General features: G+C 38.2%; 1 protein-coding gene across 1 annotated transcript in view; it reads left to right on the top strand.

Moving 5' to 3' along the window:
• LOC136246504 (uncharacterized) overlaps positions 1-25339 on the top strand; it is a 152258-nt gene that overhangs the window by 57538 nt on the left and 69381 nt on the right. Inside the window, exons 12-14 of the mRNA XM_066037984.1 lie at positions 18309-18404; positions 18471-18533; positions 22009-22287. Of these exons, the coding sequence (XP_065894056.1) occupies positions 18309-18404; positions 18471-18533; positions 22009-22287 (438 nt within the window). The remainder of the gene's footprint in view (positions 1-18308; positions 18405-18470; positions 18534-22008; positions 22288-25339) is intronic.

The raw sequence follows: 25339 nt of genomic DNA, 5'->3' as shown, positions 1-25339 counted from the left end.
TTGCCTCAGCATATAAATTTGCTTTGTTAAACACATATTCCTTAAAAGTTATATGTGCATTCACAGCTTTATTCCTTTAAAGTTGCATGCGCTTAATTGTGAACGAATTTTGGAAAATCACCCATATGGGCACATGTTATAGCTAAAATATTTAATGATCAAATCACAACCTTAATCTACTAATCTACTTGTTGATGGTTTTAAGCCATTTCCAATTCCTTAAATTACAAGAAAACCCTTGAAATATTTTCAAAACTATGCCCTGCTTTTAATAGGTAATCAATTTTAGTAGAATAATTCTGGAATAATAAGACATTCACAAGCGCAAGTTAAGAATAATCGGTCATTCACTGCGGAATTACGAGAATAATTGGAAGTCATTATAACGGCGAATAGTGGTGAACAGTTGTCTATGGTCGCCAAGATTGTTGGAGATGAAGATGATGATGATTACGACGACTTCAACGATGACGTGTTACAATCTGATGAATTGAGAATTGTTTCTGCTAGTGCATCCAGCAAGGTATCTGAACAATGACACAGGGTGCCTTGGCAATAATGAAGCAGTTTCACCTGCGACAGGAGCATCAGTAAATGTGACCGGGCCTGTGAAAATAGGGCATGTGAACACAAACTACACCCCATCATTCTACTGATAGTATCTCAGTGCTGGAAAAGAATATTTGCATTCTGTAACTTGCACCATAAAGCCTTCTAAATGTGTACTAAGTGCTAAAAATTGCGTTGTCATAGCACAATGGTACCAAATGTTATGAGTAATGAACGTTTGAAAAAGTAGGCAAAAATCATGTGCCCACATGCCCTATTTTTGCAGGTCAAGTCACAAATATAAGATCCGTGCTACATTGTTTACATCAGCCAACAGCCTCAGAACTAGCTCGGAAGCGAAAAGTCAATAGAAACCCTCCAAAGGGGAAGAAGAGATCAAGAGGTACTTGTGCCAGTGATCTGAAGTCTATATCACCACAGCAGCAGGTGAAGCAATAATAACAATGAATGCTTTACAGTTTCCAACAACAAGTTATTTTGTCTAGCTTGCCGAGATGAGCTATCAATAAAAAGTAGCATGATTGTTGCACATAATTATTAAATTGACTAAACGCAGTTCAGGAAAAAGCAGACTAAAGAGCCAGAAGAAAACAGAAATAGAAATAGCTGAAGCACTTAAAACACAAGACAGTGTAATTTTCCCAAAAGGAGAGTCCCTTCCAGATAATCAACAAGTTTATAGAGTGAAGGTGGTACATAACTTTTTGTCAGCAGGAGTTACACTTAATAAAATCCCTCTATTCAGAGAATTGCTTGAAGAAAACAGCTTCAGATTAACAGACAGACAGAGAATGTCGGATTTAGTGCCTTTTATTCTGTCACAAGAAAAAGAAAGTTTAAAGCATGATTTAGCTGGAAAGTGCCTGTCTATTACATTTGATGGTACCATCAAGTTAGGTAAAGTCTTTTGTTATTGTGGTTCGTTTTGTTGGCCCTGACTGGTGCATTTACCAACCAAAGATTGATTAGAGTACAAATGCTGGCTAAAAGTCTTAGTGGAGAGAAGATAGCACATGAGGTTATCAACTCACTATCCATAGAATATGGAGTAATTTCCCGGCAGATTTTAGCTGTTATGCACGATTGTGCTTCTACCAATACAGTGGCCATGTGTACTCTGAAATTAGTATATCCAATGGCCATAGATATTGGGTGGTTTTCGCACGCTTTAGATCGTGTTGGGGAGAGATTTGATGTTCCTACTCTTTACAGCTTTATGATCCATTGGATTAGTTTGTTTTTGCACAGTCCAAAAGCTAAATTGTTTTGGAGTCAAAGAACTGGCATAAGCATCCAAGGATACTCTGCTACCCGTTGGTGGAGTAAATGGGAAGTAATCAACCAAACCTTTGAGCTTTTTGGAGACGTTGAATCTTTCATAAGACAAGATGAAGAATTTTCAAGCAGCACAAGAGCAAAATTAACAGAGTTTTTTTACTGACAAGCAAATGCTTGATTGCTTAAAAGTTGAGTTTGCAGCAATTGTAGATGCTGGCAAGCAATTTGTACAAGCCAGATACAAGCTTGAGGGTGATGGTACCCTAGCATTTCAGTGCTATGAAATAATGAGTGCATTGAACACATCTGTTACAATGAGAATTACCCTAATGTCCAAGCTGTAGTGAGGAATATTTCCAGAAGCACTGAGCAGCAGCTGAAATGGAGGAAATATACCAGACAATGTATTAAGCCAGCACTTGATTATTACAGAGAACACTTACAGGCCGACATTATGAACACCCCTTTGAAAGCATTCAAGGCTGCCAGGTTATTTGACCCACATTACCTTAATAAGGTAAAGCCACAAAATGTTGCGCTTGAATCATTGTCGGTGCTTCCCTTCATTACTGACCCCGCATTGGTTCACCTCAAAGAAGAATATCCACTGTATGCTGCAGCTGCAGAGGATATCTCAACTGAGTGTGAAGCTGTAACATTTTGAAAGCGGTATGCAAACAACTTTCCTAAATAAAAGAGATTGCTGCCAAGGTACTGCTACTCCAACCATCTTTTGCTGCTGTTAAGCATGTGTTTCCATTCTCAAAATTATTTTGGTGATCAGTAATTGAGTGCATTGGAAGACTACCTCGAAACTTCTCTAATTATACAGTACAGTGGAACCTGTGTTACGGTCACCTGGATTAAGCGGTCACCTCTGCATAACAACCATGGTCACGAGGTCCCAAACATTTTCCCATACAAATGTATGTATTGTGGTCTGCATTAAGCGGTCACCTGTATAACGCGTATAACGGCCAGCAATGTAGGTACAACAGGAGCATCAATACATTATAATAAACTCTCATACAGCGGCCAATATACAAGCCAATATATACATACTAGCTATCTGCAGTTAACAGTTCTCTTAGTTTTCCAACATGCGTTTGACGGCCATAAAACTTGAACTCGCAAGGAATTTCCACTCCATATCCTGCACCACGATTGCAGCGTTCTCCTGTTATTTCACAAAATGCTACGTTTCCATCATGACTCAGGAAATAAAAAACCTTCTTGCAGATATCTCTTGGCACATGGCCAACAATGGTGCCATCCTTCACGATAGCAACTGCATGCTTGTCATGACGATTACCCCGCTCCTGCTTAACGACTAACACTTCACCGATACTAGGTGTCCATAGATGTTTATATTCGTGGTATCCACGAACAAATGAATGAAGATTAAATGATTCACTTGCACCAACAATTTGGCTAGCCATGATGTCCAGCTGTGTCCAGTCATGAGGCCTCCAGCTGTTACGGTAACAATGGCAGACTCATCATTAAGCTCAAGCTCTACAACTAAGAGTAGAAATACTTTGTCGTTGAAGGACAGGATGGAAGTAGTAAAATATGCTAGAAAGCATCCCAAGGAAACGTCAAGAGAAGTAGCAAAAGTGTTTAATTGTGGATGCACACAGATCCAGACGATACTGAAGAAAAGGGATGAAATAACTGAGGAGTTCGAGCGAAATGATACGTCATTATCTCGAAAGCGGAACAGAGGAACTAGCAATGATGATCTTAATGATGCAGTTAGCAAATGGTTCAAATTGGCTAGGCAGCGAAATATTCCAGTTAGTGGCCCCATGATACAAGAAGAAGCAAAAATAATTGCTGCTAAACTGGGTGATAGTGAGTTTAAGGCTTCGAATGGATGGCTTGAAAGCTTTAAAAAACGACACAACATAAAACAGTTCATTGTCAGTGGTGAAGCAGCAGACATATCAGAAGATACTGTGCAAAGCTGGCATGAAAGAATCAAGCATATAATGCAGGGGTTCAAACCAGAGGATGTTTGGAACATTGATGAAACTGGATGCTTTTTTAGAGCACTTCCTGAGAAAACCCTTGCTGAAAAGCACAGCGAATGCAAAGGTGGTAAGAAAGCCAAGGAGAGAGTGACCATCGCCTTCATTGCCAATGCTGCAGGGGGTAAAGAAACACCTATTGTAATAGGCCGTGCTACTAAGCCTTGCTGCTTTAAAGGAATACGTAACATCAAGAAGCCATTGGGAGTCTCTTATTTCGCTCAGTCTAAAGCATGGATGACTGCTGACATCATGCAGAATATCTTACTCCATCTTAACAGAAGGCTTATCAGGACAAATAGAAGCATTCTTTTATTAATGGATAACGCAACTCCACATGACCCTTCTTTTGTTGGAAAATTTTCTAACATCAAAATTGTATTTTTGCCTGCCAACACAACTGCTAAGTTACAGCCTTTAGATGCAGGCATAATAAAGAATTTCAAAGTTCACTATCGAAAGCTCCTACTGCGTCATGTTTTATCTCGGATGAAAGACAACAGTCTTAGTACAGCTGACATTATTAAGAGTGTAGATGTGTTGACTGCCATTAGGTGGACCAAGCTTGCTTGGGAAAATGTGCAATCAAGTACCATTGTCAATTGTTTTAAACATTGTAAAGCTGTTCCAGATGTATCTACTGATACAGATGAGGATCCATTTGCTGGGTTGGACCAGGACTCAAGTGAACTTGGTGAACTTGTTAGTCAAATTCAGGGTGACATTTCAGTTGAGCAGTTTATTTCTGCTGACAATGTTCTGAGCACCTGCTTTACTTTTGATGATCCAGACAGGTGGAGAGAAGAATTACGAGATGAGGTTTGCAGTGAAGAGTATTTACCACAAGCCAAGAAAACAGCACCAACTGAGAAATTAAATGAAGACTGTAGTGAACAAAGCTCTGATGAAGAAGATGATGAAGTTGTGCCAGTCTCTACCATAAAATCATACAGTGAGGCTTTGTCAACTGCTAACAATCTTTTTCTTTTTCTAACTGCAAATGGTGAAGAACAGATAAGTGAACAGCTTTCTACAACTATTGTTGCTATAGAGCATGCAGCAGTTCAATCCATGAGAGCAAATAAACAAACAGATTTACTTCAGTATTTTAAACAGTGATACAAACCTATCTATGTACAATTATATGCTAGTCTTGTAAATCCTTGTTCACCTCGGAATCACCTGTAACCTATAGTGAGATATAATTATACATAATTGTACCATAAGAATATATCCTGTGGATAATGAAAGTACATGTATAGACTATGCATACTGTCTATAAAGGTCAAACACACAAAATTGCAGGTGACCGCTTTATAGAGGTTTTTTGTATAACAGCCACCTCTATATAAAGGTCAGAGGCTGTTGGTCCCAAGGTGACCGTTATAGACAGGTTCCACTGTATAATACACTGTAAATGCATTGAACATTAATTTTACTTTTGTGTACATCTTACTTCATTGAAATTAACATGTTACAGTAACAGCAATGCTCATTATTCTACATAATAACAGTTATAATTGCAACATTGATTTTTCACTACAATTGAATAACTTATTATACAGTGTTATGTATCTACTTCATGTTTTAAATCTCTTGATTACCTGGAAAATAAACACAATAAGAATAATATAAGAATAATTGCTAATCTATGAGAATAAAAAAAAGAATAATGGATAAAATTTTTGAGAAGTGCTAGAAAGAATAATCAGTAAATTTTTGAGCACATTAGGCTCAGGCCTACAATTCACTAAACATGAAAATTCTGATTATTTCACATGCACCCATATGGGTGATTTTCCAAAATTCTGTCACAACTTTGCTTTCAATTCTTACATCCAGGCTGCTTATTACCATAATTAATGCTTTTACTGATGTAGGTACATACTGACGAACAAACATAGCTAGGTAGGCAGGTATAGACACACATGCACACACCTAAAAAACAAAGCAAAACCTCTGACAGCCATGCGAAACATAGCTATTGCCACCCAGCGAACCAACACTGGGATTCCTGTGCACCACTCAAGCACTTGAACCTTGTGCAGGCATATCCACCTGGGGCAGGGCTAGTAACCCACAGGCGAACTGTTCAGGAGAGAGGTCACGGAACTTAAAGTTCCACAACTACCCCAACACTACTAAGCAAAACAAGGGCAGTTGGACATTGCTTCCCCAGTTTACACCACCTCTTCATTGATGTTACAGCTGGGTGGGCTGCTTCCCCAGATGACACCAGGCCACCAGGTCCTAATTTAAACAGCTGGGTAGACTGGAGCAATGTGAGTAAAGTGTATTGCTCAAGGAAACAACTACAACACTAAAGTAGCTCAACCGAGAATCAAACCTGGGAAATTTCAATTTCCAGGCCATTGCCCTAACCACTTGGCTATGCTGCCTCATGTACACACATACACACACACACACACACACACACACACACACACACACACACACACACACACACACACACACATACACACCTTTTTACGATAACAATTTCAGACACCAGTCGTGTGCCCACAGCCAGCCAAAAATCGGCTGTGGGCACACCTGGATAATAAACCACCCTGTTGAGAATTCAGCCACAAACAAGTCACCCTTCAGCTACAAACAAGTCACCCTATGGAAATTGTATCCACAAAAAATCTTCCTTTGTAATGAGTTCAGCTACAAAGAAGTCACTCTGTAGAGAGTTCAGCTACAAACAAGTCACACATGGAGAATTAAGCTACAAGCATGAGAGAATTCAGTATTAAACAAGTCAATCTGAAAAGATTAAGTCACTCTTTAGCGAGTTCAGCTACATGCAAGTCACCTGGTAGAGAGTTCAAATCACCCTGTAAAAAGTTCAGCTACAAACAAATCACTTTGTAGAGAGCTCAGTTACAAAAAATTCTCCCAGTAGGGTTTACCAGCAAAAAAATATCACCCTGTAGAGAGCACAAGAGAATTGCCCTCTGAGGGGAGTTCAGCTACAATACTGCCCAGAGGTAATGTTACACGCACGAGCAGTTGACACTCGTGTAGCCAATTTTTCACCCGTGATTTCTTTGGCTTGTGTGTGCTAACTAAATCACCATGTGTAGGCATGACACACGAGCTCCCTCTGGTGGATGCTCCAGTAACCGCATGCCTTTGCACGTGATGTATTCTAGTCACACGTCATGTCAAGTCGTGGCCTGGATTTGAGCACTCGCGAGAGATTGTAACATTACCTCCTGGCAGTACTGTACAAACAATCCACCTTTTAGATAGCTCAGCTACAACAAGTCATTCTGAAGAGAGTCCAGCTACATTGGAAGTCACTTTGTATAACAAACAAATTACCTTGTAGAGATTTCTGCTACAACCTAGCAGTCTATCTGTAGGAGAGTGAGCTGTGATAATTTTCATGCTTTTTGTAGAAAAAATGCATCAATGTAAACAAGTTGATGTTGTGTTACTTATAAAAACCAGGAACCATGCAGCTAGCTAACTCATCTTTATTGTAATTTTTGGATTTCATAATTCAAGAATTTTTGTAATTCTTCAATTGCGTTGCTATGTATTGCTACGGAAGCACTTGTTAAACAAACCACTTTTTACAACATATTATGCACAGAAGTATCTTCTAAACTGTTTTACAGTTTGACTATTATTTTTTGTTCCCACAAATTTTCTTGGCAAAGCTTCAAAGCTGTTCTTTGTTTTCGTTTGCGTACATCGGGGATACACCCTCTTTCCAAGTTGAATGGATAGGCTATTCCCGGTAGTCTACGAGGACTGAACTGTTGTTTTTTTCAATTGCTAAATGCCTGTAAAACCTGAAGGGAAAGTATTTCACAAAGTCTGAGGAGAGTCACCACACCCGAATTTCAGACCGCCAAAAAGATACCACCTCAGAGCAAAGTTTACACTGTTAAAATGAAGAGTAATTCTTAAAGAGTACCCATAATAGGAAGGATTTAACACCCCAGGAGAGTAACCATTACTCTAAACTAGTAACACATGCTTTGAAGGTCATGTCACTTACTCTTCAGAGTGTTGGTTATTCTCCAGGGGTGTTAAATCCTCCCTACCCTAGGAACTCTTTAGAGTGGTGTTTACTCTTCATTTTAACAGTGTACCACTGCGTAAATTAATACAGACTTTATTTCATTTTTACTTCTTACATAAAAGCTACTTTTTCTATTATCGATTTTGCTCACATGGGTGCATACAAAAAACATACATGGATAGATAGGTAGATACATAGATATGTAGATAGATAGGTACACACACACACATTTTTTGAAAATAATTTCAGTAAATCAGGCGCGTGACTGGTGTAAAAATATTTGCAGAACTTCTCTTGATGCCTTCCTCCTTTCTGCAGTAAATAAAATGGACAAGTAAAAGAAACTCCAAAGGTGTCCATAGGCTGGCTGAATATAATACATTAAAAAGGTAAGATCTATGCATAAACAATGAAGCTATGAAAAGAGGTGTAGTCCTCAAAATTCCTGAGTGAAAAAATGTGAGATTAAAGGTGGCAGCTAAGAAATGGCTGTGATGGTAGGTTAAAAATAGCAAAAATCTAACAGTATGGTAGTACCGTTTAAGTAGGGAAGTAGGGATTGCAGTGAACTTTTGCACGCTGTCCAAAATTCCACTTCAAAAATCATCCTAGAGACATTTTCTGTGACGAAAATCACCTTTACGGAATATTACTAGTACATATAACTTAATACATACTACAGTGTTAAATACAAGACACTTATAGGTGGCCAGATATAGAATTTTAAAAATAATTGCCAAAACTCAAATTTTAGTCTCACTCACTGCCTCACTGACCACTGTCGCAAGGCTAGGGCCAAACGAAGCATTTTAGTATCAATCACTGCCTCACTGCCTCACTGTTGCAAGGCTAGAGGCAAACAAAGCAGTGCATGGTCACCATTAATTTTTACGCTAAAATAACAAGCTCTCCAGTGATTTGAAGTTCGGACGAGTATAGGCCCTCTGCGCCTTGTCTTTCCTTTTATCTTCAATCAGGTTATTTGTCCTCTTCTTCAACCAATGAATCCATGTCTAGGTGTTAAGTTTCTGTATCAACGCTTCTTTCAGCAGCATATTTAGATGCCACATAATTATTTCAGAGCTGGATTTCAGAAGCATTTCAGTCCCCACGCTACTATAAGAGGTGCACTTACTAGATATCTACAACATCGCAATTGCAATACAGTTCGCGATAGGCTTGTGACCACACCCTTAATAAAGATCTAGGTGGACTAATAGCAAAAGAGCACTGAGACCAGACCTCTTAACAATCTAGCTATTAACTTTACAATAAACAAGATCACCTCACTACTTATTGGTCTATAGGCACGCTAAAAATTTTGCCCAAAATGCTTTCACAAATCTCCCAATTTTTTCACCCATTATGTTCTTACAGTATTCCTATTATGCTTGCATTATGCTCCTAAGTTAGTAACATTTGTTACAATCATTTTGGAACATTGCTCTATTAGAGTATTTCATTATAAAGTGACTGCACTATTAAAGAGTATCAAACTAAGGAGCTAAATATGTACAATGCATTTGAGTGTTCTACTGCAGTTTGCAGTTTCCACTTACTGCTCTATTAGGGTATCAAGACACAAGATAGTGTGTCGTGCGGCCCAAGAAGCCGGCGCGCCACACCGTGAGTATATTGACAGGAAGAAAGAAAACGTCATTTTCACACATTTGTATCTCGGTAATACCTCATCCGATTGGACCCAAATTTGCTGCAGAGTTGCCCGCCAGCTAGGGGAGTCTACATTCCAAATTTTAAGGAACTCACTAAAGCCATTTCCGAGATACGAGTGGCCAAAGTTTCGTTGTTTTTTTCTTCTTCGTCTTTTCGCACACTTGCAAAAATTGCTATAACAAGCAAACGCGTACTCCGATCACCTTGAAATTTGGCACACAGAAAGGGAGACCAACGGCGAATCCTAGCATCAAATTTGGTACAAATCCGATGAATGGTTCAGGAGTTATGACCGATTATTCGCGTAAAACAAGATCGATTTGTTGTCACGCCTACAGGGCAAACCGCTTCATGGAATGAGTTGAAAATTGCTATGTAGATGGAGTAACCATCGTAGGAGTGCCTTTTGGTGGTTTGAAAGAAATCGAGATAAAGACCACGGAGATATGACACAAAACCCAACCTGTGTCACAATTACGCGATCGCTTTTTATGAATAAAAAAGTATTAGTTTTCACGCCTACTAGGCAAACCGCTTAGAGCAATGAGCTGAAAATCGGTGTATAGCTGGAATAATCTTCATAGAAAGTACTTGCAGTAGTACAGAAGAATCGGATTACAAACCACTGAGTTATGATTCGAAAGCCAACTCCGTGTAGCAAATGCGAGATCGAGATACTCTAATAGAACAGTCATCCTAATAGAGCATTCGGCTAATTTATTTACTCCATTATAGAATTTTATTACATCACAAGTTATTCTGTAGGGAGTTCAGCTGCAAACAGTTAATCTCATAGACAGTTCAGCAAGAAGACAGTCACCATGTGGAGAGTTAAGCAAATATATCACTATAGAGATTCAGAACATTACAAGTCACACTGAAGAAAGTTCAGCTATAAACAAGTCATGCACCCTGTAGAGAATTCAGCTACAATTAAGTCACTCTCTAGAGAATTCAGCCACACAGAATTCAGCTACACACAAGTCACTGTGGAGAGAGTTCAGCTACAAACAAATTACCCTTTAGAGTGATCAGCAATGAACAAATCAACACAAATCTACCTGTAGAGAGATAAGCTAGAAACAAATCATCCTGTAGAGAGTTCAGCTACAAAAAAATCACCCTGTAGAGACATCAGCCAGAAAATAGACACAATGTAAGGAGTTCAGCTACAAGCAATCACCCTGTAGAGAGTTCAGCTAAAACAAATCAACCTGCGGAGAGATCAGCTACAAAGAAATCACCTTATAGAGAGTTCAGCTACAAACAAATTACCCTGTAGAGAGATCGGCTACAAACAAATCAACCGCAGAGAGATCAGCTACACACAAATCAACTTGTAGAGAGATCAGCTACAAACAAATCACCCTGTAGAGAGATCAGCTACAAACTACACACAATGTAAGGAGTTCAGCTACAAACAAATCACCCTGTAGAGAGTTCAGCTAAAACAAATCAACCTGCAGAGAGATCAGCTACAAACAAATCACCTTATAGACAGTTCAGCTACAAACAAATTACCTTGTAGAGAGATCGGCTACAAACAAATCAACCTGCAGAGAGATCAGCTACACACAATTCAACTTGTATAGAGATCAGCTACAAACAAATCACCCTGTAGAGAGATCAGCTACAAACTAGACACAATGTAAGGAGTTCAGCTACAAGCAAATCACCCAGTAGAGAGTTCAGCTACAAACAAACCAACCTGTAGAGCGATCAGCTAGAAACAAATCACCCTGAAGAGAGGTCAGCTACAAAAGATCACCCTGTAGAGATATCAGCTAGAAACAAATCACCCTGAAGAGAGGTCAGTTACAAAAAATCACCTTGTAGAGAGATCAACTACAAACAAAACACTTTGCAGAGAGTTCAGCTACAAACAAATCAACCTGTAGAGAGTTCAGCTAAAACAAATCAACCTGCAGAGAGATCAGCTACAAACAAATCACCTTATAGACAGTTCAGCTACAAACAAATTACCTTGTAGAGAGATCGGCTACAAACAAATTACCCTGTAGAGAGATCGGCTACAAACAAATCAACCTGCAGAGAGATCAGCTACACACAAATCAACTTGTAGAGAGTTCAGCTACAAAAACAATACCCTGTAGAAAGATTGGCTACAAACAAATCAGCCTGTAGAGAGTTCAGCTAAAACAAATCAACCTGCTGAGAGATCAGCTACAAACAAATCACCTTATAGAGAGTTCAGCTACAAACAAATTAACCTGTAGAGAGATCGGCTACAAACAAATCACCTGCACAGAGATCAGCTACACGCAAATCAACTTGTAGAGAGATCAGCTACAAACAAATCACCCTGTAGAGAGATCAGCTACAAACTACACACAATGTAAGGAGTTCAGCTACAAATAAGTCACCCTGTAGAGAGTTCAGCTAAAACAAATCAACCTTCAGAGAGATCAGCTACAAACAAATCACCTTTTAGACAGTTCAGCTCAAACAAATTACCTTGTAGAGAGACCGGCTACAAACAAATCAACCTGTAGAGAGATCATCTAGAAACAAATCAACCTGCAGAGTGATCAGCTACAAACAAATCAGCTTGTAGAGAGATCAGTTACACACAAATCAACCTGTAGAGAGATAAGCTAGAAACAAATCACCCTGTAGAGAGATCAGCTACAAACAAATCACCATATAGATAGCTCAGCTACAAACAAATTACCTTGTAGAGAGATCGACTACAAACAAATCACCCTGCAGAGAGATCAGCTACACACAAATCAACTTGTATAGAGATCAGCTACAAACAAATCACCCTGTAGAGAGATCAGCTACAAACTAGACAAAAAGTAAGGAGTTCAGCTACAAGCAAATCACCCTGTAGAGAGTTCAGCTACAAACAAACCAACCTGTAGAGCGATCAGCTAGAAACAAATCACCCTGAAGAGAGGTCAGCTACAAAAGATCACCCTGTAGAGATATCAGCTAGAAACAAATCACCCTGAAGAGAGGTCAGTTACAAAAAATCACCTTGTAGAGAGATCAACTACAAACAAAACACTTTGCAGAGAGTTCAGCTACAAACAAATCAACCTGTAGAGAGTTCAGCTAAAACAAATCAACCTGCAGAGAGATCAGCTACAAACAAATCACCTTATAGACAGTTCAGCTACAAACAAATTACCTTGTAGAGAGATCGGCTACAAACAAATCAACCTGCAGAGAGATCAGCTACACACAATTCAACTTGTATAGAGATCAGCTACAAACAAATCACCCTGTAGAGAGATCAGCTACAAACTAGACACAATGTAAGGAGTTCAGCTACAAGCAAATCACCCAGTAGAGAGTTCAGCTACAAACAAACCAGCCTGTAGAGCGATCAGCTAGAAACAAATCACCCTGAAGAGAGGTCAGCTGCAAAAGATCACCCTGTAGAGATATCAGCTAGAAACAAATCACCCTGAACAGAGGTCAGTTACAAAAAATCACCTTGTAGAGAGATCAACTACAAACAAAACACTTTGCAGAGAGTTCAGCTACAAACAAATCAACCTGTAGAGAGATCATCTAGAAACAAATCAACCTGCAGAGTGATCAGCTACAAACAAATCAGCTTGTAGAGAGATCAGTTACACACAAATCAACCTGTAGAGAGATAAGCTAGAAACAAATCACCCTGTAGAGAGTTCAGCTAAAACAAATCAATCTGCAGAGAAATCAGCTACATACAAATCACCATATAGATAGCTCAGCTACAAACAAATTACCTTGTAGAGAGGTCGACTACAAACAAATCACCCTACAGAGAGATCAGCTACACACAAATCAACTTGTATAGAGATCAGCTACAAACAAATCACCCTGTAGAGAGATCAGCTACAAACTAGACACAAAGTAAGGAGTTCAGCTACAAGCAAATTACCCTGTAGAAAGTTCATCTACAAACAAATCAACCTGTAGAGCAATCAGCTAGAAACAAATCACCCTGAAGAGAGGTCAGCTACAAAAAATCACCCTGTAGAGAGATCAGCTAGAAACAAATCACCCTGAGGAGAGGTCAGCTACAAAAAAATCACCCTGTAGAGAGATCAACTACAAACAAAACACTTTGCAGAGAGTTCAGCTACAAACAAATCAACCTTTAGAGCGATCAGCAATAAACAAATCAACCTGTAGAGAGATCATCTAGAAACAAATCAACCTGCAGAGAGATCAGCTACAACAAATCAGCTTGTAGAGAGATCAGTTACACACAAATCAACCTGTAGAGAGATAAGCTAGAAACAAATCACCCTGTAGAGAGTTCAGCTAAAACAAATCAATCTGCAGAGAGATCAGCTACATACAAATCACCTTATAGATAGTTCAGCTACATACAAATTACCTTGTAGAGAGATTGGCTACAAACAAATCACCCTGCAGAGAGATCAGCTACACACAAATCACCTTGTATAGAGATCAGCTACAAACAAATCACCCTGTAGAGAGATCAGCTACAAACTAGACACAAAGTAAGGAGTTCAGCTACAAGCAAATCACCCTGTAGAGAGTTCATCTACAAACAAATCAACCTGTAGAGCAATCAGCTAGAAACAAATCACCCTGAAGAGAGGTCAGCTACAAAAAATCACCCTGTAGAAAGATCAGCTAGAAACAAATCACCCTGAAGAGAGGTCAGTTACAAAAAAATCACCCTGTAGAGAGATCGGCTACAAACAAATTACCCTGTAGAGAGATCGGCTACAAACAAATCAACCTGCAGAGAGATCAGCTACACACAAATCAACTTGTAGAGAGTTCAGCTACAAAAACATTACCCTGTAGAGAGATTGGCTACAAACAAATCAGCCTGTAGAGAGTTCAGCTAAAACAAATCAACCTGCTGAGAGATCAGCTACAAACAAATCACCTTATAGAGAGTTCAGCTACAAACAAATTAACCTGTAGAGAGATCGGCTACAAACAAATCACCTGCACAGAGATCAGCTACACGCAAATCAACTTGTAGAGAGATCAGCTACAAACAAATCACCCTGTAGAGAGATCAGCTACAAACTACACACAATGTAAGGAGTTCAGCTACAAATAAATCACCCTGTAGAGAGTTCAGCTAAAACAAATCAACCTTCAGAGAGATCAGCTACAAACAAATCACCTTTTAGACAGTTCAGCTCAAACAAATTACCTTGTAGAGAGATCGGCTACAAACAAATCAACCTGTAGAGAGATCATCTAGAAACAAATCAACCTGCAGAGTGATCAGCTACAAACAAATCAGCTTGTAGAGAGATCAGTTACACACAAATCAACCTGTAGAGAGATAAGCTAGAAACAAATCACCCTGTAGAGAGATCAGCTACATACAAATCACCATATAGATAGCTCAGCTACAAACAAATTACCTTGTAGAGAGATCGACTACAAACAAATCACCCTGCAGAGAGATCAGCTACACACAAATCAACTTGTATAGAGATCAGCTACAAACAAATCACCCTGTAGAGAGATCAGCTACAAACTAGACAAAAAGTAAGGAGTTCAGCTACAAGCAAATTACCCTGTAGAGAGTTCATCTACAAACAAATCAACCTTAGAGCAATCAGCTAGAAACAAATCACTCTGAAGAGAGGCCAGCTACAAAAAATCACCCTGTAGAGAGATCAGCTAGAAACAAATTACCCTGAGGAGAGGTCAGCTACAAAAAAATCACCCTGTAGAGAGATAAGCTAGAAACAAATCACTCTGTAGAGAGTTCAGCTACAAGCAAAACACCCTGTAGAGAGTTCAGCAACAAAGAAACCACCATGTTGAGAGTTCAGCTGCAAACGAATCACCTTATAGAGAGGTCAGCTACAAACAAATTACCTTGTAGAGAGATCGGCTACAAATTAATCAACCTGCAGAAAGATCAGCTACACTCAAATCAACTTGTAGAGAGATTAGCTGCAAACAAATCACCCTGTAGAGAGATCAGCTAGAAACTAGACACAATGTAAGGAGTTCAGCTACAAGCAAATCACCCTTTAGTGAGTTCAGCTACAAACAAATCAACCTGCAGTGAGATCACCTACAAAAAAGCACCTTGTACAGAGTTCAGCTACGAACAAATTACCCTGTAGAGAGATCGGCTACAAACAAATCAACCTGTAGAAAGATCAGCTACACACAAATCACCCTGTAGAGAGATCAGCTAGAAACTAGACACAATGTAAGGAGTTCAGTTCAAGTAAATCACCCTGTAGAGAGTTCAGCTAAAACAAATCAACCTGCAGAGAGATCAGCTACAAATAAATCACCTTATAGACAGTTCAGTTACAAACAAATTACCTTGTAGAGAGATCGGCTACAAATTAATCAACCTGCAGAGAGATCAGCTACACACAAATCAACTTGTAGAGAGATCAGGTAGAAGAATTCACCTTGTAGAGAGTTCAGCAACAAAGAAACCACCATGTAGAGAGTTCAGCTGCAAACAAATCACCCAGTAGAAAGATCAGCTAGAAGAAGTTACCTTGTAGAGAGTTCAGATACAAAGAATCCACCATGTAGAGAGTTTAGCTGCAAACAAATCACCTGTAGAGAGTTCAGCTAGAAACAAATCACCCCGTAGAGAGATCAGCAACAAAGGAACCATCATGTAGAGAGTTCAGCTGCAAACAAATCACCCTATAGAGAGTTCAGCTACAAAAAAATCACCCTGTAGAGAGTTCAGCTAGACGAAGTCACCTTATTGAGAGTTCAGCTACAAGGAAATCATCATGTAGAGAGTTCAGCTACAAACAAACCACCATGTAGAGAGTTTAGCTGCAAACAAATCACCTGTAGAGAGTTCAGCTAGAAACAAATCACCCTGTAGAGAGACCAGCTAGAAGAGGTCACCTTGTAGAGAGTTCAGCTACAAAGAAACCATCCTGTATATAGTTCAGCTACATTTCAAGTCACCCAGTAGAGAGATCAACTGCAAAAAAATATCCTGTGGAGAATAATGGGCATGTAATAAATATATGTATATAATTTGTATAATTACTAATAAAATCAAAAAAAATTGAAGCATTAAAAATCTTCTTTAAGTTCTTTTCTTCTTCCTGTGGTAAAGAAAAAAAACACATGGGTTAAAAAAGCCCCAAAGCCAGCCATAGGCCGGTTTTGCAGTATACAAATACAAAAAGAAGTGATATCTAATCAAAAACAGCCAAGCTGTAAAAAAAAGGTGCGGCCCCCAAAAAGGCCATGGTGAAAAAAGATGTGAAATCCAAGGTGGCAGCCAAGAAATGACTGTGGTGGTAGGTTAATGGTTACATTTTAATAACGACAATTCAGGTGAATTTGGTGCCAAGACCAAGCGGCACAAAATTCACCTGAATTGTCGTTATTAAAATGTAACCATTAACCTACCATCACAGCCATTTCTTGGCCGCCACCTTGGATTTCACATCTTTTTTCACCATGGCCTTTTTGGGGGCCGCACCTTTTTTTACAGCTTGGCTGTTTTTGATTAGATATCAATCTACTTAAGCTCCATAGTTTGAAATATCTACCCAATATGCCAGCATTATGCTGGCATAGCATTCCAACTTATTGTGCCTTTAGTATTCTGGCATATTTGACACAGGCCTACATCTAGTTAGCTGCACACTACTTGGCTGACTTGAGTTATACTCTAATACAAAAGTCACTCTAATACAATAGTCATGTATGATAGAACAGTTGCAAGTTACATTGTTCTGGTAGACATAGCAATTTTAACAGAAGCAAGCACAATATAAACTTAGTACATTATTAGTTCTAAAGAAGACAGGTACCCCTCAGCAACAGCAAGGTCAACGGCTGGAGGCACACAAGGATGCTTGGATCTAGAACGCGATCCCCTGATACACAGTATTGAAGAGTGCAGCAAGGAGAACTCCAAACTACAGCAAAGCCTCTCCATAACCACAAAATATGGAGAACTCCACACTGAGCAAATGGACAAGATGTTTATAAGTGATGGTATCTGTCTTTCCCATACCTACAGATGTGGAAAATATGAGTGGACTAATACAAGTTACATTGTAGCTAGCTTAGCCACAACAACAACAAAAAAAACTAAACAAACTAGTATTTAAAAAACAAATTGTTAATTTAAAAATGAAGTAGGGATCTATGCAATAAAAAGTGGTGAAACAAGAAATGAATTATGATGTTACAGCATAGCTCAGTGGGGAAAGTCCCTGTTTTGGCACATTAGCTATTATTATTTTGGTCAATGCCAAAGTAGGGACGTTCCACTGAGCTATGCTGTAACACTATTATTCGTCTCTTGTTTCACTACTTTTTTACTGCATAGATCCCTACTTCATTTTTAAATTAACAATTTGTAAAATACTAATTTTAATAGTGGCAATTCAGGTGAATTTAGTGCCATCTCAGTCATTTCTTGGTCGCGACCTTTGACTTTACAACTTTTTCACCCAGGCTGTTTTGGGGCAGCACCCTTTTTTCACAACTTAGATGTTTTGCTATAAATGTTATATGCAAGCTGAACTCTCTACAGGATTCTCTCTACAGGATTCTCTCTACAGGATGGCTTGTTTCTAGCTGAACACTGTACAGGGATATCATATCTGTTTGTAATTAACTTTACAGGATGATTTGTTTGTTGGTTGATTAATAGTTTATGTAGTTATAATGGGATAGCATTAACTTGTGGGTGTATAGTTTTTAGAAGTAACGCTTTAAAGTGGTTTAAATTTTACATGTTGCAGATGTTCAACAAAGTATTCAATTTCCTATCACTGCAACATCCACTAATGATATTCAGTCATTATCAAGTGATCAACAACAGCACTCAGCATCACCTAGTAAGTGAATCACATGACACTCATTACAGTAATTACCTGTTTGTATGCTGAATTATTTTACAATAGGTGTGAGTAGTCAAATTTATCTGCTGACATTTTCCAAGATAATGATGAATTGCTCTTCACGAAGTATGTAATATTTGTACATATGAATAGTCAATGTATATCTTGAATTCTGGAATTACTTCTTGCACATTTCAAACAGTATGGTAGTACTGTTTAAGTAGGGATCGCCTGAAATGATGAGCACCACCAAAAATGCTGTTTTTATCATCCTAGAAACATCTTAACTGATTAAAATCACCTTTATGGGATAGTATTAGTTTATCTAACATCAAATACAGCATTAATTATGTACAGGCAGCAAATTCAAAATTTTAAAACATTCCCAAAGTTGAATTTTAGCCTCACATCCTGCCTGCCTGCATGCTAGACCAGAGTTGCAAGGCTAGAGGCCAAACAAAGCAGCAATCAACCACAACCTTACTCAACAACAACAAACTCTTTGGTGGCATGTGTACCTTTTGGGGTTCCAATGAGTCTGTGCTCTCTGCTCTTTTCCTTTCCTTTTGTCTTCAATCACGCTGTTTCTTCTATATGTTTTTATGCAATGAAACCATATCAAGTCAAAAATTTTCCTTATCAACAGTTACATGAACAACATATGTATTTAGACATACTTAAAGCACTAACACTAGTGCAAGATGTACTGCACACCAGGTACATAGATAATGATAGTTTCGAAGTCACACTCATTAATGATTTACGTTGTTTGATTGTTTATACTGTGAAAAATCACAAATAAATATAATGCACAGATGTAAAATGCACAGATGTAAAATGCACAGATGTAAAATGCACAGATGTAATTACTTGTAGAGAAGGGGAGTTAACTATGTAGTGGTGGGGTTCCAAAGTTTAATTACATAGAAAAAGGAAAAATTTATACCAGTCAGTGTTTGTCATCAGTTGCATGTAGAATCATTTTCTTGATTGCGAATCACTAGAAGCATAGTAATTTTTGGGGGTATCAACAAGATTGTTGTACATACATCATAAGTTTAGCTCTCTCTCTTTTTTTGTAGTAAAGGAGGTATAAGTTGAGTGTGCTAAGCATTCTAGAGTGACTTGTAAATATTAATATTAAGGCCTAGCCACTCTTCTCTGTACTGCTTTAATTTTATTGATATTATTTGAGGTATGGGAGTCTCATACAGGTGATGCATATTCAAGCACTGTCCTGACCATACTTCTGTAACAGTTACATTTCATGGTGCTTTGACAGTGGCACAGGTTTCAGTAAAATTAATAAGGCATTCATTTGATTAGCTTTATTGGAGAATGCTTGGGTATGGTCATTGAAGAAAATTTACGGTGATCCTTAGATATTTGGCAGCTGTGACTTCCTTAATGGGGGAACTTTCAATGCAAGATAGGCTTGTGTTGGTCTGTTACTCTCAAGAACTCACATTTCAGGATGTTGAATGTCATCTTCCATAATTGCGTTGGCCCATTGAACGATTTGGTATAAGTCCTGTTGTAAACTTATGTAGTCAGCAATTGATGTTGAGCGATAATATACATACAGTTTGATCTTATTGTGAATGAAAAGAGGTAAGTCATTAATATAATTATTAAAAACAGTAGTGGGGTAAAAATGTGCAACCAGAAAGGACCTGAGTGGTATCACTTTTGTGGTTATCCAGACTAACATAATTCATTGTGATCTGTGGTTCAGAAGTGATTTTAGCCAAGACAGCAGTACATAGGCAGTGGAGATGGGGGGACCAGGGGGGCCATGGCCTTCCCACTTTTATGGTACACTGTTTGCAAGAAAATATTGAGTGCAGGAAAAGATCGATATACTCTAATAGAACAGTCAGATCTGGGTACTCTAATAGAGCAGTCACAGTATTCAGAGAAGCAGTGTATCAAGCTACTTAGCCACACATTACACATATGACTTAGCTACGTATGTGTAGTTATAAATAAGGAGATATAATTGGCAGAGAGCATGCAGCTATTGTCAGCAGGCCGTGACCTTTTTTTTTGTCTTTAACTTACAACTGGCCTGGCCCCCTAACTCTTTGGCCTGCTCCACCGCCCCTGCAGTAGTAACCCTTATACTCTGTATTGAGATAACTTGTGATAAATGAGTAGTTTGACTAATAATGTCCAAGTGTGGAGACCACACCTCTTAACAAGCTCCAACACGATGACTGCACCCTTTGTTAGTCTTATATAATGATGCCCTTCATAGAGAGGTTTATTTGAGATACTCTAATAGAGCTGTCACCCTAATAAAACAGTCATGCATGTTCAGCTACATGCTATAACAAGAACTAACCAAACTTGTATAATAAATGCAACTGAATTTTGGAAAATCACCCTTATGGGCACACCCAATTATAACTTTTGAAACTACTATGTTAATAGCAGAAAAAAACTTTTCAAGTATTTCTTGTAATTCAAGGTTTCTATAGTTTATTCTATCCTTAAATGGGTAGGAATATAACTTATTATGCTGTGTTTCAGAGCTAAATTATAATGTGTCAAATACTCCCATAAGGATGAATTTCCAAAATTCTGTCACAAATGAAGTAGGGATCCAAACGATAAAAAGTACTGAAGCAAGTGATGGATGATAGTATTACAGTAGAAAATCCCTACTTTTGCATTGTTTAAAATAATTGTTATAACTAGGGCTGAGGTAATAAGCTCAAGATTTTCTGTGTTTTTCTATTTCCTGTAAAAAGCTGTATTATGCTCTAAAATGTATGTGTTATTCTCAAACTTATTCCAATAAAATGTACAGTGGATTGTTTATTTTCAAAAGTATTGCGCTTAAATATTGTTCTATTAAAAGTAGTATACAAAGTATACAGAAAAAAAAAATGATATATGGCTTTATTAGAGTATGTCTATGTGAATCTTCTATTAGAATATCTTGAAGTGGTGACTGTTCTGTTAGGGTACATCAATCATTCATGAAATCTTACAATAATTATTTCTGGCATTATGCTGAAAATCATTATTCTGGCATAATTACCAACCCCCTAGTTTATAACATGCCAAAGTAAGGATTTTCTCATTGCAATACGAAGAGGCCATAATATAAAAACTTAGAGTGTATAACTGGACCAGTGGGTTAGGTCAACATCTTGGTTTGTTCTATATTGTGCAAAGTTTTCCTATGCTCAACTCTGCTAAACACCTATCAACAGTTTTCTACTACCAGTAAAGTGTCAATTTAATCAAAAGGTCTGTTTTATTCAGTGTGCTTGTACAGGCTACATTGACAGTTTGACACTCTTCCTAAATATTTTATATTACATATGAGCTGTTGGTAATACCATAACCATCTCTTGTTTTAGGACATTTTATAACATGGATTGCTACTTCTCGAATCACTTTTATTAGTCATTTTAACATACATGTACATAGTAGTATGCATAATTATATATATATATATTATGTGTGTGCATGCAAGTATCCTTGATCAAATATATGTTTGCTTACGAATTAATATGAATATTTTGCCTTAATTAACTTGCAAGGTAAGTGTGTATTATACTTATACTTTCTTCATTAATTTTTGCAATAGTTCTTGCAGAATTAAAGAAGTACTATACAAAACTGTATCATTGTTTACCACAAAACTATGTGAAAACTGTTGATAAAATAAAACAACTTATACCTGGAGTACCTGCTGATTATGTGGATCATTTGAGAACATTTGCATCCAATGAAATAAATGAAGTAATCATAGGCGATGTTATGCTTGTAATAAGAACAGATGAAGATGTGTTACCATTTTGTGATGTTATGGAAGAATTGTGTAATGAAACTGTCTCAAAAAACGTAATCAAAACTTTAAGAAATGGTAAGTTGAAAATCATTTATTATAATGTAGCTTGTACAGTACTAGGGATGTGGCAATGATGTTGACACAACTAATTTTCTAGAGTAATAAGTGTATGTTTGAACTGGGTATTGTGCTGGCAGTTATAAAGCTTTAATAAATATAAGTAATTCAGTGTAAACCTAATCTGCCTATTTATGAAAGAAACACCCTAATATGTGACCGGATTTGCGAAAAGGGGTCTTCCACACACATCCAATTTACCAACTTTGACGATTAATAGCTTAAGATTGGGAAAAGATATTGACTTGAAAAGTGGTCAGTAGTGAGTAATGACATAGCTTAATGGATGGAGAAAATTTCAGATATTTATATGTTAACTGAACACTAAGTTATGGTCTCCCACGTTCAGAGAATTTTATCCGTGTGGAAGACCCCTTTTCGCAAATCCAGTCACATAATATAAACTAGCTAAAAGAATAAAAACGGATTTTGAACTTGGAGCATCAATGTTAGTCATCTGACACTGCAGTACACTGATATTTTGGTACAATAAGTTTGGCAATAATGGAATACTATTGAAAGAATTATAGGTAATTTTCTCAACACTGTTCAAAACCTTGATACCGTCCCCTCATGCAACAAGGATTATCATATGTGACCTAGTCTGGATCTCTGGAAGAATGGATCATATCTCCTATTTAGTTGTATAAAGAAATGCCAGTTTTAAGTATTCGGTGGGTTGTATGTAGCTCTTCAATCTATTTTTACCAAAGTTACATCAATTCATTACCTTGAAAGAACATTTACAACACAAGACTTTAATCAACACCACAGAGCTGTAAAGCCACTTACAACCATCTCCAGGACAACCAAAGCTCCATCAGGGGCAATACAGATTGTGAGGGGCAATTGTAGACCTGACCTAAAGGGGGCCAAGTAGGGAACTGCGTGATCATTGTTGTATAGCTGTAGAATTTCAGTGGGTGCACCCCCAAAATGGTGCATGATTTTTGCTATTTGAAGGCTTGAAAACAGCCAAAAATTAATACCAAGACATGAAAAATGCTGAAATAACAATGCCAATCTATACTGAAACTTTTCCCAAATATTATTTTAAAAGTGTTTTAGCTACGGAGCATGGCCTCCTCTCCCCCAACCCCTTAGAATCACCTACGCATGTTGTCACTGTGCTTGGGAAAAGCAGCGAACAAAAGCAGACTACTCAAATCTTGCTGATTTTGAAGATGAAATTGAATACTGTGCTTATTCCATGTAGTTTTTCAGTTCTTGTCATGAGAAATCAGACCAGTTTTCAAGACCCAGTCTTTGTGTGTGTGTGTGCGTGCGTGCGTGCGTGCTTGCGTGAGTGTGTGTGGGTGTGGGTGGGTGGGTGTGTGTGTGTGTGTGTGCGTGCGTGTGTGTGTGTGTGTGCAAAGGCAGCTCCAGGTGGGGGGTTCGGAGGTTTCCGGAAACTGGTCACATCTGGATCAAGATACTTTAATAAAGCAGTCAATCACTGTAATAAAGTAATCACAGCATTTGGAGTAGCAGTGTAGCAAGTTATGTAGTTATAAAAGTAATGTATAGTTAAACATAGTGGAGAGTTGTTAGGCTATTTTCAGCAGGTAGTTACTTGTTTTTGGTGTTCACCAAAAGTCTAGCTATGGTCTTGATCAGTAACCAGTCACCGAAAATCCTGGAGCTGCCAATAGTGTGTGACCGGATTTTACAAAACCGGTCTAACACAAGCATCAGGCAAAGTCAAACTAACACCACCAGGGGATAGATACACTATTGTTCTACTAGTGTTAGCCCTCAGCCATTATTCAAACTACGTGAGGCTGGTTTCAAGAGACTTCTTTTCTGGGTAGTGTGGTGAGGTAGAATGGAAGTTCCTAGCTTATAAAAGACCTGGCTTAGCAAGAAGATTCAGTGGTGTACTGCAGGATGGTTGGCCAAAAGTTTTTCTTTGATTTTGCTGCAAATCAACCACTAAGAAGCCAATAATACTCTGTAACTTCAAATCTGGACTGCAATCGTGGTGTTCCTCCAATATGAATTCTATCTTTTACCCACCACACTACCCACCACTCTCCTCCACTTTGTGAGCACACTCGTGATACTAGTATGCTTGTCCAACTGCTCAGATTTATTATCATTTTTGGTGTGAAACTGTACAAACAGCTACAAGTACTGAAAGTGATCCAAAAGATAATAGTTCATACATCTCTTGTGTAGATTATGCATTTTTGTTATTCTTGGCAATTTAAATTGACTTGAATTCTTTGAGTTTCATTGTTATGGTATTTATCAAGACACACGGTAGTGTGTTGTGCGGACCAAGAAGCTGGCACGCCACACCGTCAGTATATTCACAGAAAGAAAATAAATGCGATTTTCACACCTTTGTAGCTCCATGATTCCTTATCCGATTGAAACCAAAGTTTCTACAGAAGTACCAGCTAGGTAGGGGAGTCCACATTCCAAATTTGAAGAAAATCGCTCAGCCATTTCCGAGATACTAGCGGCCAAAGTTAAGGGTTTTTTCTTGGTTTTTTCTTCTACTACTTCTTTTCGCACACTTTGCAAAATCCGCCATAAAACACGAATGCGTGCTCCAATCAAAAGGGGCTTCCTGAAATCCCTGGAATCTACCCCTGTGTGTGTGCATGCATTGGGGTATAGCCAGCCAACTTTATGATGGATAGGCATAGCTACAGTGGAACCTCAGTTATCCAAACCCCACTTATTTGGATTCTCAGTTAACCAAACTACAGAAATGACTGCTTTATTAGAGTAGTGACTGTTCTATTAGGGTAGCTGACAATACTGAATTTAAAAAAATGTTCTTATGCAATTTTATACAGTTTCAGAGATTTGGACTTTTCAGACTTATGGACCACCCCTGGTGCCAAAGGGTTTGGATAACTGAGTTCCACTATATTATCACCTTTATACATACATAAAAACACACTCACGTTCATGTGAGTTATTATAAAAAATTGTAAAATTATATACACACAAGGTCTATAACTAGCTATGCTATAATGTGAACAAATGCTGCTTACAT

The sequence above is a fragment of the Dysidea avara genome, chromosome 2, assembly GCF_963678975.1.
Source record: "Dysidea avara chromosome 2, odDysAvar1.4, whole genome shotgun sequence".
NCBI lineage: Eukaryota > Metazoa > Porifera > Demospongiae > Dictyoceratida > Dysideidae > Dysidea > Dysidea avara.
This window is presented reverse-complemented; position numbering and strand designations above follow the sequence as displayed.